The sequence below is a fragment of the Oryx dammah genome, unplaced genomic scaffold (genome assembly GCF_014754425.2).
Source record: "Oryx dammah isolate SB20612 unplaced genomic scaffold, SCBI_Odam_1.1 HiC_scaffold_8, whole genome shotgun sequence".
In the NCBI taxonomy this organism is placed as follows: Eukaryota; Metazoa; Chordata; class Mammalia; order Artiodactyla; family Bovidae; genus Oryx; species Oryx dammah.
Window position 1 is genome coordinate 41174693 of NW_024070192.1, and position 14871 is coordinate 41189563.

At 41.9% G+C, this 14871-nt stretch overlaps 1 protein-coding gene across 4 annotated transcripts in view; it reads left to right on the forward strand.

The window, feature by feature from the left end:
• Positions 1–14871, forward strand: part of SSH2 (slingshot protein phosphatase 2) — a 238596-nt gene that overhangs the window by 208175 nt on the left and 15550 nt on the right. For all 4 annotated transcript variants that reach the window (XM_040243850.1, XM_040243853.1, XM_040243851.1 and 1 more), the window contains 3 exons: positions 3172–3218; positions 7306–7452; positions 11074–11274. In XM_040243850.1, coding sequence (XP_040099784.1) covers positions 3172–3218; positions 7306–7452; positions 11074–11274 — 395 coding nt within the window. The remainder of the gene's footprint in view (positions 1–3171; positions 3219–7305; positions 7453–11073; positions 11275–14871) is intronic.

Sequence of the window (14871 nt, forward strand, 5' to 3'; positions counted from 1 at the left end):
GTATGTGTCATTTCAGATTGTCAGACTGAAGTTTCTCTGGACTGGTGGTTGTAAACCGTGGACTCTTCCCATCACGTCAGGATTATTTCCAACTAGCTGGACAGAATTCTGTAGGGGATTTAGATTTCTAAATTAAGAAGTGAGGTGGTCACATTTCCCTGGCTCCAGTTTAGCCACTCAACCCTTATTGCTTGGCTTCTGTCTCCTTGAAAGCCCTGTTTTTATTCTTCTTGCCCGTTTCTTTGGTGTGGGAGTATTTTCCAAGGTTGAGCACAGAGTCTTAAGAACCTTTTATACATGTTTATTTTAAAAGCAAGTCAAGTGAGCCCTGGTCTCTAGAAGAGATCAGTCGTCCATCATCTACTGGCCTTTTCCTACAGCATCCTTGAGGTCTGCTAGTTCAGTGGCCAGGTTGCAGATCACTTGTAATGTGAAGGTAGTGCTAGAGTGACACTTGACAGTTTTCAGAGTGCTTCAGTTACTTATCTCATTTGACCATTTATTCAACAGGCATTTGATGATCCTCTTTATTGTGCTAGGCATGAAGCTAGATATTTGTGCAGTCTGATCTAAATAAGGAGGGGGGTAATGACCATTTGAAGAGAAATACTCACAGAAAGCCAGTGGAGTAAGATTACCAAAGTGTCCTGGTTTAGACAATTAGAAGAGGTCATTAGCGAGAGTGATGAGGGCAAGAAGCCATGGTGTTAGGGTTGAAATACATGGGAAATGAGGAATTATAGAAAGTGAACATTATATTTCTGGGGAGTCTTGGCCATGAAGGGAAGAAGAGGAAAATGTTTAGAGGATTTAGGATGGAGAGAGGGTTTTCCATTTTAAAATGAGAGAAAGGTGGTGGGGGAGAGCAAGGTGGGGGTGCTGGCATATATACTCAGTCGTGTCCAACTTTTTGGACCCCATGGACTGTAGCCCATCAGGCTTCTATCTCCAGGCAAGAATGCTAGATTGCCTTTCCCTTCTCCAGGGGAACTTCCCGACCCAGCGATCGAACCCTGGTCTCCTGCATCATAGGCAGATTCTTTGCCATTTGAGCCACAGGGAAGTCTGTATAAATGGTAGAAACATTACAATTCTCGAGGCTGTAGTCTGAGATCATTGTGGCAGCGTAGTCAGGATTGCTCTTTGTGTTCTCACATGGAAAAGGCAATGGGAGAAACTTTGTAGTCTGAGGGGAAAGTATCCATCCATTAGATTCCTAGGGCCAGAGTGGGGGGAGTGTTTTATTTTACAGATAGGTAAGTGAAGACAGGTTAAGCAGTTTGCCCAACCTCCAGTCAGAGGGGGAATCAGGACTTGAACTTGAGTCTTCTAATGCGAAATTCCACTTAATGCATTATTCTAGAATAGATAAATTCTTATTTTAAAAAGCTTTGCCTTTTCAAAAGACATGAACAGATAGCTCAAAGGTAGAAGATGGACCTAAAACATTGAATAGTTGCTCACTTTTACACTTAAGAGAAATGCAAATGAAAATTACACTGAGATAACATTTCACACCTATCAGTTTGGAGAATATTCAAAAGCTTAACTGCACATTTTATTGGCAAGGCTATGGGGAAAGTGGCACTGTGATGCAGAGTGGGTTTGAGGATACGTTGTAAAGTGAAGAAAGCAAAGAACCAAAAAAGTAGATGTAGTACAGTACTTTTGTGTAAGTCAGAAGCAATAATACATATTTGCTTACATTTTTCCAAAATACAACATAGGTAGAATAAGCCACAAACTACTAAAAATGGTTTCCTATGGGGATTGAAGAGATAAGAGTGGGAGTGAGACTTCCAAGTTTACTTTTTAATAAACTTTTAACTCTCAACCTTTTAAAAGTATTGCATATTCAAAGAAAAAATTGAAAACATGGAAGAAAAAACACACCCTAAAATTGAATATAAGCAGGAGCAAATGAACCCACATGTATATCAAACTGATAACCTCACAGAAAAAAAATTAATTCAGATAGCTTAAGCATAATACATACTCCGATTATACTCCTTCAGTTCAGTTCAGTTGCTCAGTCATGTCTGACTCTTTGTGACCCCATGAATCGCAGTATGCCAGGCCTCCCTGTCCATCACCAACTCCCGGAGTTCACTCAGACTCACGTGCATCAAGTCAGTGATGCCATCCAGCCGTCTAATCCTCTGTCGTCCCCTTCTCCTCCTGCCCCCAATCCCTGCCAGCATCAGGGTCTTTTCCAGTGAGTCAACTCTTCTCATGAGGTGGCCAAAGTACTGGAGTTTCAGCTTTAGCATCATTCCTTCCAGAGAACACCCAGGACTGATCTCCTTTAGAATGGACTGGTTGGATCTCCTTGCAGTCCAAGGGACTCTCAAGAGTCTTCTCCAACAGCACAGTTCAAAAGCATCAATTCTTCAGCACTCAGCTTTCTTCACAGTCCAACTCTCACATCCATACATGACCACTGGAAAAACCATAGCCTTGACTAGATGGACCTTTGTTGGCAAAGTAATGTCTCTGCTTTTGAATATGCTATCTAGGTTGGTCATAACTTTCCTTCCAAGGAGTAAGCGTCTTTTAATTTCATGGCTGCGATCACCATCTGCAGTGATTTTGGAGCCCCCAAAAATAAAGTCTGACATGAAGTGATGGGACCAGATGCCATGGCATCTTTGTTTTCTGAATGTTGAGCTTTAAGCCAACTTTTTTTTTTTTTTCACTCTCCTCTTTCAGTTTCCTCAAGAGGCTTTTTAGTTCCTCTTCACTTTCTGCCATAAGGGTGGTGTCATCTGCATATCTGAGGTTATTGATATTTCCTTAGTGTGATATAATAAGAAAAAAAAGAAATGCAAAGAAAATTTGAACTTAATATTTTCATTATTGGTTTTGGTATTGGTGTGACAATGTTAAAACTGCTCTGTTAGAACAAATGTGATCGTGAGCAGAAATTATTTGAATTCTCTATGGGTTAGTTTTCATACCTCTGAAAAATGAAGGTAACTTTCTTACTCTCATCATTTGTAAGAACTGAATATGATGGCATTTAAAGTCCCTGGCACGTAGAGAGGAAACGTAGCCGTTACTGGCCTTGTTTTTAGAAACTGTGCTTCTCCCCTCATAGAACTCCTTTTCAAGTATTGTATTTGGTCCATTTGCTAATTCTCTCTCCCTAACCTTGTCTTTTTGGTTCTGCAGGGCTCGGAATGGAATGCCTCCAACTTAGAGGATTTACAGAACCGAGGGTAAGCACACAAGAGCAATTGCTGACACCCCCGGGTGGCAAATATCACTGTTTTATCTTTGCATTTTCCCGACCAGAGGTGTCAGTGAGAAAGTTTAAGCTTGAGAGTTGCTTCCAGTTGGTTCTTTACTGGGCGTAACCTAATAAAAATTAAAACAGCTATTCTCCCACTGTTTCATCCCCCTCCTCCCAAGAAAGAGCAACTGTTGCAGTGGAAAGTCTTTCAAACACCAATGTGTAAGCCTTTCATGCTGTTTAAAAATCAAACCCAGTTATTGGGTTTTTTTATTCAGAGTAGTATAAGGTTTGCAGCAAAGTTGGGGGGAAGGTACAGAGATATCCCAAATATTCCTGCCCCCACACATGTGTAGCCTCCCCCCATTTTCAACATCCGCACCAGAGAGGTACATTTTTTACATCCCATGAACCTATGTTGCCACCTCATAGTCATCTAAAGCCCATAGTTTATGTACAAGTTCACTCTTAGTGTTGTCTCTTCTGTGGCTTTGGACAAATGTATAATGACCATGTGTCCATGACAGTGTATCATACAGAGTATCTTCATTGTGTGAAAAATCCTCTGTGCTCTGTCCATTTATTCCCCACCCCCACCGCAGGCAACCATTGATCTTTTCACTGTCTCTCTGAACTGTGTTTCCTGTTTTTATGCAGGAGTACACAGAACCACATGTGTTGGGTTTACAGCTCTCTAATCACCATTTATTGAGTAATTTCTGTAGGCCAAGCACAGCTAGATGCTAGGAATCCAAAGAAAAATAAGTCTCAGTCCCTATCCTCTTATAGTAAGGTGCATGAAGACTAGGTAGGTTATAAAATGAACAATGTAAAATTGAACAAGAAGACTGACTTGTATTAAGAAATGTGTTCCTAAGCAGTATGGTTATCTTTGATTGTAGCAGCTGAGACCACAGTGAACCTTCAACAAGCAAAAAGCCACCCTTCTTCCTTTTCACTTCTTAGCTAATGCCTAAATCTTCCATCAGACTCAGCTTTAGGTCAGATCATTACATTAAGAGAAGAGAAAATCATGTCTGGACACTGGCCATGCTAACTCTTCGTTTGGACTGAGATAAGACCTACTGAAACTCAGAGATAGTGATGACTCCTTGGCTGATTACTGGCTGCCTGTTTTCTCAGTTACAAGTCAGCCTTCTGGCTATCTTGAATGTGATTAAATGCATACTTCTACTTCTCCCTCAGAAGAAAGACAAGTGATTATACAAAGAGTTTTGGGGGAGGGGGAATGGAAATCTGGTTACTTAATTTTAAGGTATGAAAATAAAGAGAACTTGGAAATTTTAAGTTGATGAGGATTGAATCAGTAGTTCTTGAAAGCAGAGACTATATCTTAGTTTTGAGTGAAACATAAGAAACTTAGAGCTTTATACCAAAAGGGTGCCCAGTAAATGTGAAGGAATGATAGAAAAATTGACAGACTGTGATCTGCAGGAAACTAGCACCTGATAGAGTGTTCAGTAGGAAATCTGACTTGATAGAGCACTGCATGCCAAATGCATTAGCAACATTCATGTATGTATGTACTCTGACTGATATCCCCAGGTAGAGATGAGACCTGTTTATCTCATTTACTACTTACGAGGATAAATTATAAAACACAGAAGAAAGACAAGTATGGTTAGATGCTCAGGCATCTACTTAGATCTTGTTTCTTAAATTCACTGGTTGCTGCTGCTAAGTCGCTTCAGTCATGTCCAACTCTGTGCGACCCCATAGACGGCAGCCCACTAGGCTCCTCCGTCCCTGGGATTCTCCAGGCAAGAATACTGGAGTGGGTTGCCATTTCCTTCTCCAATGCATGAAAGTGAAAAGTGAAAGTGAAGTTGCTCAAGTCATACCTGACTCTTAGCGACCCCAGGGACTGCAGCTTACCAGGCTCCTCCATCCATGGGATTTTCCAGGCAAGAGTACTGGAGTGGGTTGCCGTTGCCTTCTCCAAATTCAGTGGTGCTTCATCTTAAATGGATGAAGAATTACAGTTCAGGGATCTGTATATAAAACATGTATATTGCCCCTGTGGATGATTTAAGGGATTTTCAAGTGTAATTTTGACAATAAGGCCATTTTCTCCCAATCCACTGACTTTAGAACTCCCCCTAAACTGCTGCTCTTTTACAGAAATGGCAAGTAAGATTCAAGGAGTGTCGTTTGCAATGGGTAGTGGCTGCCTAGATTTCCATAATGAAAAGATTGGGAAACCCTGTCCTGCTATAATCCCTTACTGAAGTATGGGACTGGGGATGAGAGAGTTGTTCATTTTTATTTTAAATGAGATAAGAAGTGTGCTTGTCTTTTTTTCTGACAGTTTTGAGATATAATTCACATACTTTATAGTTCACCCTTCAGTGGGTTTTAGTATATTCACAGAACTGTGTAACAATCCATTTAAAATTTTTTTCCAACCTGAAAGGAAAACCCCTTTAGCAGTTACCCCCATTTCTTGCCCTCCTCCCCAACTCCTGGAAACTACTAATCTACCTTCTATCGCTATAGATTGGCCTATTCTGGACATTTCATTTATATGAAATTATACAATATGTGGCCTTTTAAGAATGGTTTATTTCACTTAACATTGTATTTTCAAGGTTTACAGTGTTGTAGCATATATTACTGCTTTCTTCCTTTTTTTATTCCATTGTATAGAGATACACACACACACTCCACATTTTATTTGTCCACTCATCATTTGATGGACATTTGGGTTGTTCCCACTTTTTGCCTTTGGGTGGACATGTTTTCATTCCTCTTCGGTTTATAGCTAGGAGAGGAATTACTGGATCAGATAGTTAGCTTTTGGAGAACTTCTAGAATGTTTTCCACAGGTGCATGTTGCTTGCCTTTTATTATTTTTTAATTAATTGGGGAGGGCGGGCTTCACCACATGGCTTGCAGGATCTTAGTTCCCCCAGCAGGGAATAGAACCCGTGCCCTCTACAATGCAAGTGTGGAGTCTTAACCACTGGACCACCAGGGAAGCCCAGCTTGCCTTTTAAATTAAAAAGAAAAAAAAAAAAATCCTTTCTAGTGATGGACTTTGATGCTCAGTTGAAACAGATGGAAATCGTGTCCCAGAAAAATTTTGGTTGCCTGACCTTCACCGCGGGTTTCCTTCACCATGGCTCTCCCTTTCTGTAGTCCTTCCTCTGACTTCAGAGACTGGGTTTCTAGAAGTCCGTGTGTAGTTCTGAGAAGGAAATCACTTCTACAGAGAGAAACGAGTGACTGTGTTGTATTGTTGAGGTAGGCAACAGTGATGTCTTAAGGCCACACAGCACTGCAAAAAGATAATCCTTTGGCAAATTAAACCCAAGCGTTTATTGAGATTGCACAGTGGGAGAGACAGCAGAGGAAATTTTTGATACAGAAACCATTTTCTGCAAACCTGGAAGAACTCTCAGACACATCTGCTGTCATAGCAGCCAGGAATGCAGCCTTGAGAGCTGAAAGAGTTTGAAGTCCAACTTTCCTCTGACCCTCCCAGCCCTGGCCTCATTTGCCTTTCATGTAGTTTAAAGGGAGTAATAGAGCAAAAAGCTGACAATCTGGCATTTAGAAAGACAGGACATGTTTCCTTCTATTTTTTTTCTTAAGATACATGTTAATAATCTGATTTAATACACACGACTTCCACAGAATAAATTTTGTTTTGCTGGTATAATTTTTGTGACTGAAGAGAATTTGTCAGATGACCGGCTTCAAGTTGATTCTTTGGAGTAAATTGCAAGGCATATTTTCAGAAGACTCTGAAAGATGAGATTGTATAACTACACACAAACTGAAAATGGAATTTAGATGTTGAACTTAGTAGACAGCTTCTCTCTTTGTTAAATCCCTGAGACCCAGCTATGCCCAGGACCCTGTTACAGATTCTATATTAAGTATAGCCTCTTAGGGTTGTTTTGTTTTGTTTTTGTTTTTTAGCTTTCTTCCATAGTTTGGTACTTAATTTCAGCTTCAGGAGTAAACCAGTTTTAAATAAGAAAAACAGTGCTGGGAATTGGATTTTGCCTGAGTAATAGAGCTCATATTCTCTCTTGGTTTCCTCACAGGGTTCGCTATATCTTGAATGTCACTCGAGAGATAGACAACTTCTTCCCGGGAGTCTTTGAGTATCACAACATTCGGGTGTATGATGAAGAGGCAACGGACCTCCTGGCTTACTGGAATGACACTTACAAATTCATCTCTAAAGCAAAGTGAGTCACGGTACCCCGTGCACATTCAGACTCCTCTTCCTTTTGCACCACACATGGCTGGGGCCTGAAAGCTGTAGATAACTTACTGATGATACTCAGGGAAGGGAAGTAAGGAAAAAAAGGCAACTGGGATATCTTAATCCTAGGAAAAAAGATGACTAGTGACTTAAAACTTATGCTTTAAGTAGATGAAGCCCCTGGAAGATGATTTCATGTTGGCTATTTCCATTGAGCAGAAAATGAGAGAAAATAAACTCAAGTTGCAGCAAAAGAAATAGAAATGAAAGAAGAAAGAAATAGAAATGAGAGAAGGAAGAAATTCTGAAGTTGCCGGTGAGGACATTTGAAAGTTATAGAATAGAAATCACTTCAGACAGATGGAACAATAGATCCTCCTCTCTGAAATCAAGGAGAAAGACACAGCAAGCTTTCGAAATCTTTCCGCCCGCTCTTTGCTTTTCTTATTGTTGTCCAGTTGCTAAGTTGTGTCCAACTCTTTACAACCCCATGAACTTCAATACACCAGGTCCTCTGTCCTCCACTGTCTCTCGAAGTTTACTCAAATTTATGTCCATTGAGTCAGTGACGCTATCTAACCATCTCATCCTCTGCTGCCCCTTTCTCCTGCCTTCAATCTTTCCCAGCATCAAGGCCTTTTCCAATGAGTATTAAGTCCTTGGTTGTCTTCCTTTTACTGAAACAATTCCATACTATTAATTTAGGGTTTAGTATTAATTAGTATTAATATGTCAACACTTTTTTTTTAAGTCCCTGAGGATTTCCTTGCAAGTCCTCTGTATTCCTTCAAAAGAAACCCTCCATGAACATATTGCCCACGCTCCCCCTGCAGGTGTGGCAACACAGATGCTCCCTGGCAGATGAGAAGCACTTCTGTTTTTAAAGTCCTCCTTCAGGAATGATACCACACCTCACTTAAGGACCTTCATGGTCAGAAAATGCTTCCTCACAGTTACCCTGAATTCCCATTCCCATACTCCAGCTTTGAGCCCATTCTCTCAATCTCCTAGAGGTACCCGAAAAACTTTTGTACTGTTGAAGCTTCTTACGAAATTATTCCCAATGATAATACCACTCATAGAATGCTTCCTATGTGCCATATACTTTACACATATTCTCTCCTCTGTTTGCCAAAACCCCGAGAGGTGTATAGTCTTCCTTCTGTACAGAGGAGGACAGAATATAGAGATGAGGTTCAAAGAGAGATTAAGTAATAACTGATGGAGACAAGACTTGAACCTAAGATCGTGTCTCATTTCATTCCATCAACTATAGGAGCAGTCTAGTTCCTTAAGGAAAGGGGACTGGAAAAGATGAGGCAATAGTCAGGGTTACAGCCAAAGAGGCTAGAGATCGAGGCGAGGCCCCAGTCCCAGTGAAGAGAAAGGCTGATTCCAGCAGGGCTGAGGTTGAAAGGAAATAGATGAAGTGCCCACGTTACATTTACTGAGAGGCACGCACTCTCATGTCCTGTAAGTGTAGGTCAGCATCTGAGAGCAAGCGCCTCCGTAAGTGGTACCCTGGACATCTCATTTGGACATCTCAGCCCTAATCAGGGCCCTGAATTCCAGACTCTGCCTACACTTGGGTGCGTTTAGGAGTCCTAATGTGATGCTGGGCTTAATCTGGACAGTCTAGCACTTGAAGTAAGGGGGTGGGCAAGCGCTGAACCTGAAAGATGAAATTGGGGTAGGTGAGAACCAACTCCATATCCTTCATTACCTGAGTTAGAAGCCATTCACTGAAAAAGCCCAGCTCAAAATGTAGAAATGTTTTCATAGGAATGGATTTCATAATTGTATTTTTCTTAAGATTGGCCAAGTTTGAGTACCTTCCTTGCCTGCAGGCAAAGACCTGAAATTCAACGTATTAAAGTTATCAGAGCTTGATGGGAAAATACAGAACACATGTCTGAACTTCCATCTGAGTCACTGTGGCGTGGCTTCCCAACTGTAGTCTAAATGAAACCTCTGTGGTGCCATAAGCAAAACAAATATTTCCTAGTCATTTGGGGTCATCTGAGTACACAGAGACACACAACGCACCAGCCGTTGGGACGCTAAAATTTTACCTTTCTTATGAGGCTGTTTAAATTATTCCAGACCATGCTCTGCATTCTCATAGCTTATCTGGCTGGCTCTCTCATCTTGGCACTTAACCTCATGCCTCCTTTCATTGGTGCTTAACTCTTTCATGTGTCTCTGTCTCCAGCAAAAGGATTATAAGCTTCTGGAAGGAAGCATGTCTACTGTAATACAGTGAGTGAGTGAATGAATAGATTTCCTCTGCTGGGCTGACATGTGCATTTTTTAATTTATTGGGATAACCCCTTGGGAAGGATCCCAGCCCATGTATACTAGTGATAAGAGTAACTGTCCTTTTTTGCAGATTTCAAAATGTTGATCCTACTTACAGCTGACAGAAAAAATCAGCAGATCCATAAGTTTGTTCATACATTTAGCAAACATTTGAAGGCTTACTCCAGGCCAGACACTGTGTTATTAGTAGAATTAGCATAACCAAGTCATGTTCAGATCCGAGGTAATTAGCTCTGGCATAAGACTGAGTTTTGTTTGTTTGTTTGTGTCACTCTATGGGAAATTTGTTTTCTCTTCTACCCCATTAAAAAAGAAGAAACAAACCGCTTGTTATTCATGCCACCCTGCTGGCTGAGAAAGCCATGTGGTGCATCACGTGGTCCTGTCCAGTTCCCCGGGTTATATAGCCAGTCCCTAGATACCGCAGGGGTGGTGGTGTTGTGCAAAGTAATATCCAGGGCTGCATCTAAGTAAAGAGGAGAGTCAGTTTCGTTTGGTCTGTGCTTTCCTCCTGGGACAGAACTCTTCCTAGAACTGCAAGCGGCTCCCAGTGTTTGGATAAATTAGATGAATCACCACCACACCTGTAACTCAATAGCCTGCCAGCCGTGAAGTGTGCCCTTGGGGCCGAGGGGACTGGCCTGGAGCCACACACAAAATGGGGTCCAGTCTCTAAACTGAAAATTCTCCTTCTGTGTTCTGTGACCAACTGTCATTGCAATTACCGTTCTGAATTTTAATTGTCCACTTCTCCCAGTGAATCCTACCCTCCAGGGAAAACCTGTTACTTATTTTTGCATCCCAGACCTTGCATGCGTCACACATGGTAAATGCTCGGTAAATGTTTGCTGAACTAAAGAGGCTTAATATTGACACTGAATATTGTTTGAATGCACCAGGATTGCCCCACACATGTGATTAGAGGTGCACACAAATGCACTCAGGTGGGGTGAATTACATAGCAAGAAAGTGGAAGGGCCAAACAGGAGACATGGACATATTAAGAACCCAGCTTTTCAGGTGTACTCACTATAAGGACTTTCCTCGTGGTCCAGCAGTTAAGACTTCACCTTAACCTGCAGCAGGCTGCAGGTTCAATCCCTGGTCGGGGAACTAAGAGCCCACATGCCTCACAGCCAAAAAACCAAAACATTAAGCAGAAGCAATATTGTAACAAGTTCAATGAAGACTTTAAAAAATGATCCACATCAAAAATCTCACACACGAAAAAGATAAAATGTACTCACTATTGTGTTTTCCTCCTTACCTGAATCCCCCAAACAAGGAAACACGGATCTAAATGTCTCGTGCACTGCAAAATGGGGGTGAGTCGCTCGGCCTCCACTGTGATCGCCTATGCGATGAAGGAGTATGGGTGGAACTTGGACCGAGCCTATGACTATGTGAAGGAAAGACGGACAGTGACCAAGCCCAACCCCAGCTTCATGAGACAGCTGGAAGAGTACCAGGGGATCTTGCTGGCAAGGTGAGTTCCTTAATTGACTTGCTCAGATTTTTCCCTCCTTTATGCTCCCCAGGGCACAGTGAAATGTCGTCCTTCTGTGCACCTAGTCCTCAGCCTAATTTAAAGTGTGTGATGCATTTTGAAAATTGAAATCTCTGTCCATCTAGTTTTTAAAAAATAAGTACCAGAACTTGATTGAGCTTAGCATGGAGCACTAGGCATTTAATCTAAAGACATTTAAAAGGTGGAAATAAGACCCCCTTATTTCAGTTCTCAATTAGGTGCAGGTTTTAATAAATACTTCTCAACATCTTCTAAGGCCAGATACAGTTGCTGTATCAAAATGGATACTGATTGCTCCCAACGTAGGGCTAGGTATAGCTGAAATTCTTAGAAAAATTTTGGCCCAATGTTTTAAAACAAGTACCTCCTGCTGCTTTGGACTTTTTTTTTCCTCCAGTGCTTGCTTTCAGTGAGCCTTCTCCAGTAATTTCAGTCATGGAACAAATCAGCAAAACTGGGATATAAGTAATCCATGTGAGGTATGAAGTTACTTCCCAGAAATAACTCTTGTCTTCTTTTTTAAGATCTTTCAGTCCAATGTTATATATGTTTTGCAGAAATACATAAAAATACAAAGGGAGAAATCATTTATAAACTCCGTACCCACAGACAGCAGTTGACATTATCTTATCTGTGTCTGTAGGTCTTTTACCACATATATTGATGGATATATTTTTCTTTTTACAAAACCTGTTTTTCAGCCTTACCTCTTCACTCAGTATTGGGCCTTTTTTTTTTTTTTCTATCTGCAGTAGCATTTATGGAGCACTTACACTTAATTGTCACTGTTCCTCGCCCCCCCCCCACAGCTTTATTAAGATGTCCATTATATTGATTTCATAAATTTATATATTGCAAACTGATTCAACCATATCATTAGCTAATACCTCCGTCCCCTTACATAATTACATTTTCTTTTTTGTGGTAGGACTATTTAAGATCTCTGTTAGCAACATTCTGTGTTGTTGTTATTCAGTTGCCAAGTCGTGTCTGACTCTTAGGGACGCGACGGACTGCAGCACATCAGGCTCCTCTGTCTTCCACTGTCTCGCAGAATTTGCTCAAATTCATGTCCATTGCGTTGGCGATGCCACCCACCATCTCATCCTCTGCTGCCCTCTTCTCTTGCCTTCGGTCTTTCCCAGCATCAGGGTCTTTTCCAATGAGTCTGTTGTTCACATCAGGTGGCCAAAGTAATGGAGCTTTAGCAGCAGTCCTTCCAGTGAATATTCAGGGTTGATTTACTTTCGGATTGACTGGTTTAATCTCCTTGCATCCAAAGGACTCTCAAAGAGTCTTCTCCAGCACCACAAATAGAAAACATCAATTCAAGTATATAATATAGTATTGTTAGCTATAATCACTATGCTGTACATTAGATCCTCAGAACTTGAGAATTTCACCACTGGAAATTTGTGTTCTTTGACCAACATCTCCCCATCACCCCCTAACCCCACTCATCCTCTGGTAACAACCACTCTGCGCCACTCTTTCTCTCCGAGTTTGACTTTTCTAGATTCCATGTGGAAGAGGTACTGTACAGTATTTGTATTTCTCTGTCTACCCAGAACTAGGTCTTGAATATCTTCCTGTATCAATAAGAACTGGCTGTTTCCACAATAATTTGGTAATTGGTTGAAAGGTGAGTTATTAATTTTACTACATTATTTATTACCTCTTTAGTGGGGGTGGTGAAAACCACCTTCAGCAGATTCCAGGAAAAGGATTGAGATAGTAAACTGAATTCAAGGGTCAGTTTCCTGAGATGCCACGTGCTGGAGTTCTGTGGAGTGCTGTATTTTGCTGTGTTTTCCCACATCGGCATGTTCTGCTTGGTTTGTTAAGGTGAAGGCACAGCTGCCTAGAAGCAGGCGGAGCTGATGCCAGAGTTCGACTCCAGTGAGTCTCATGACTTGGTCTTGACTCTTGAATCTGGGCTGTGTTTCCCCTGATGTTAAAATGTTAAATAGTCTTCCAGCCTATCCCAGCCAAAGGACCACCCTCCCACCCCCGTGGTATTGTGAACATGTGGCCACAGCACTATGGTTTCCACTAAAAACCCCGCCCAGTTACTCAGTTCTTGGCATGATTTCATCCAAGCCGTTCTCTTAGGAGGCTGGGAGGATACTGAAGTCCTCCATTTAAAAAGAACTTATAGGTCTTTGGGGCCAGATTTTGATGACATTTTTAGGTCAAATCAGAAGATAGGGGACAGAGCAGTTCTTTTTGGCACAAGAAAGAGGAATCTGAAGGTTGAATGACGCATAAATATTGTATATTCCCAGATGCACACATGACAGATATTAGGCAGTGTCCTCACGTGACCCGTCGAGAGGAAGAACACTCTGTGTCCTGCCAATTTCAGTATTTATTCTGGAATCCCAGGCTACTGCAAGTTGTTGGATTGGGTTTTTCTAGCATATGTAGTTTTTCTTATATGTTAAAGGAATTGCAGAAAAATCTCAGATGAGGATAGGAAGGGTAGGATTAACCCACACATCCACCCTGCCTCTTCCCTTTCCCTCTTGGTTCCATCCTGCCTTTCTGGTCTTGATTCACAGAGGGAAGGGCAAGCCCTGGGGAGTGAGGAAACCACAGAATTTTGAGTCAGTAGATCTGGTTTCTGTTTCTGGTTCACCCCCTTGTTGCAGCTTTGAGAAGTTAATTCTCAGTTATCATCCTTACCGGATCCTATCTATAAAATGAAAACCAAGAGACCTGGCTCACAGCGTTATGGTAAATAAAAGTGTGTATAATGTATAATACGTACAGATGTGCTTCTCATCACATGCTTCCTGCAGGGCTACCCAGAAAACACATAGGCACGTGCCATTTATTTCCTCCAACCACTGCCTCCCACCACCCACAGACACACTCACTCCACTTGAAACTGCAATGGAAGTGTCCTGGAATTGTCTGTATTGTGATGTTTTCTGAATTTTAAAAACTGAAGTCTAGTGCTGGGGTGTCACTTAAGCAACTCTCAGCTGCAAGTAATAGACGGTCTCCATCAGTTGGGAGTCTCAACAAGAAGCCGCATACTCAGATTCGGATTCTATGAGGAAGACTTTTTAAAGGGACTGATTACAAAGGCATTAAGACTGTAGTGGAATCAAGGAACTTGTATCAGCAGAGCTGTTTGGTAATAACTTCTGGGCCCAGAGTAGGGGGAGCAGTTACTAAAACCTGGAAGAAGACTCCTGGAGAAAAGACCCCTTCAGAGAGGCAGCAGCCTTCAGTCAGGGGCTCCAGCCAGCCAGAGCGGCCCTGCGGGTAAAAAGCTAGGAGACCAGTGGCCTGCCTCCACTCTCCTCCCTCCAGTCTCCTGCTGGGGCTCCCCATCAGCCAAACCCTGCGGAAGTCAGAAGACAAGGGGCCAGTCGAGGGGAGTCATAGGTCAGTCTCCAGGGCAGAGAGCGGGGTGGAAAGTGGATCAGCTGAAGAGTAGATCAGCAGGAGTACACACTGGATACCCTGCCCGACGCCCAGCTGTAGGTAGTTTAGAAAGATTTACCATTTCTTGTAGCAGGAAGCACCCAAGCAGACTGTATAATG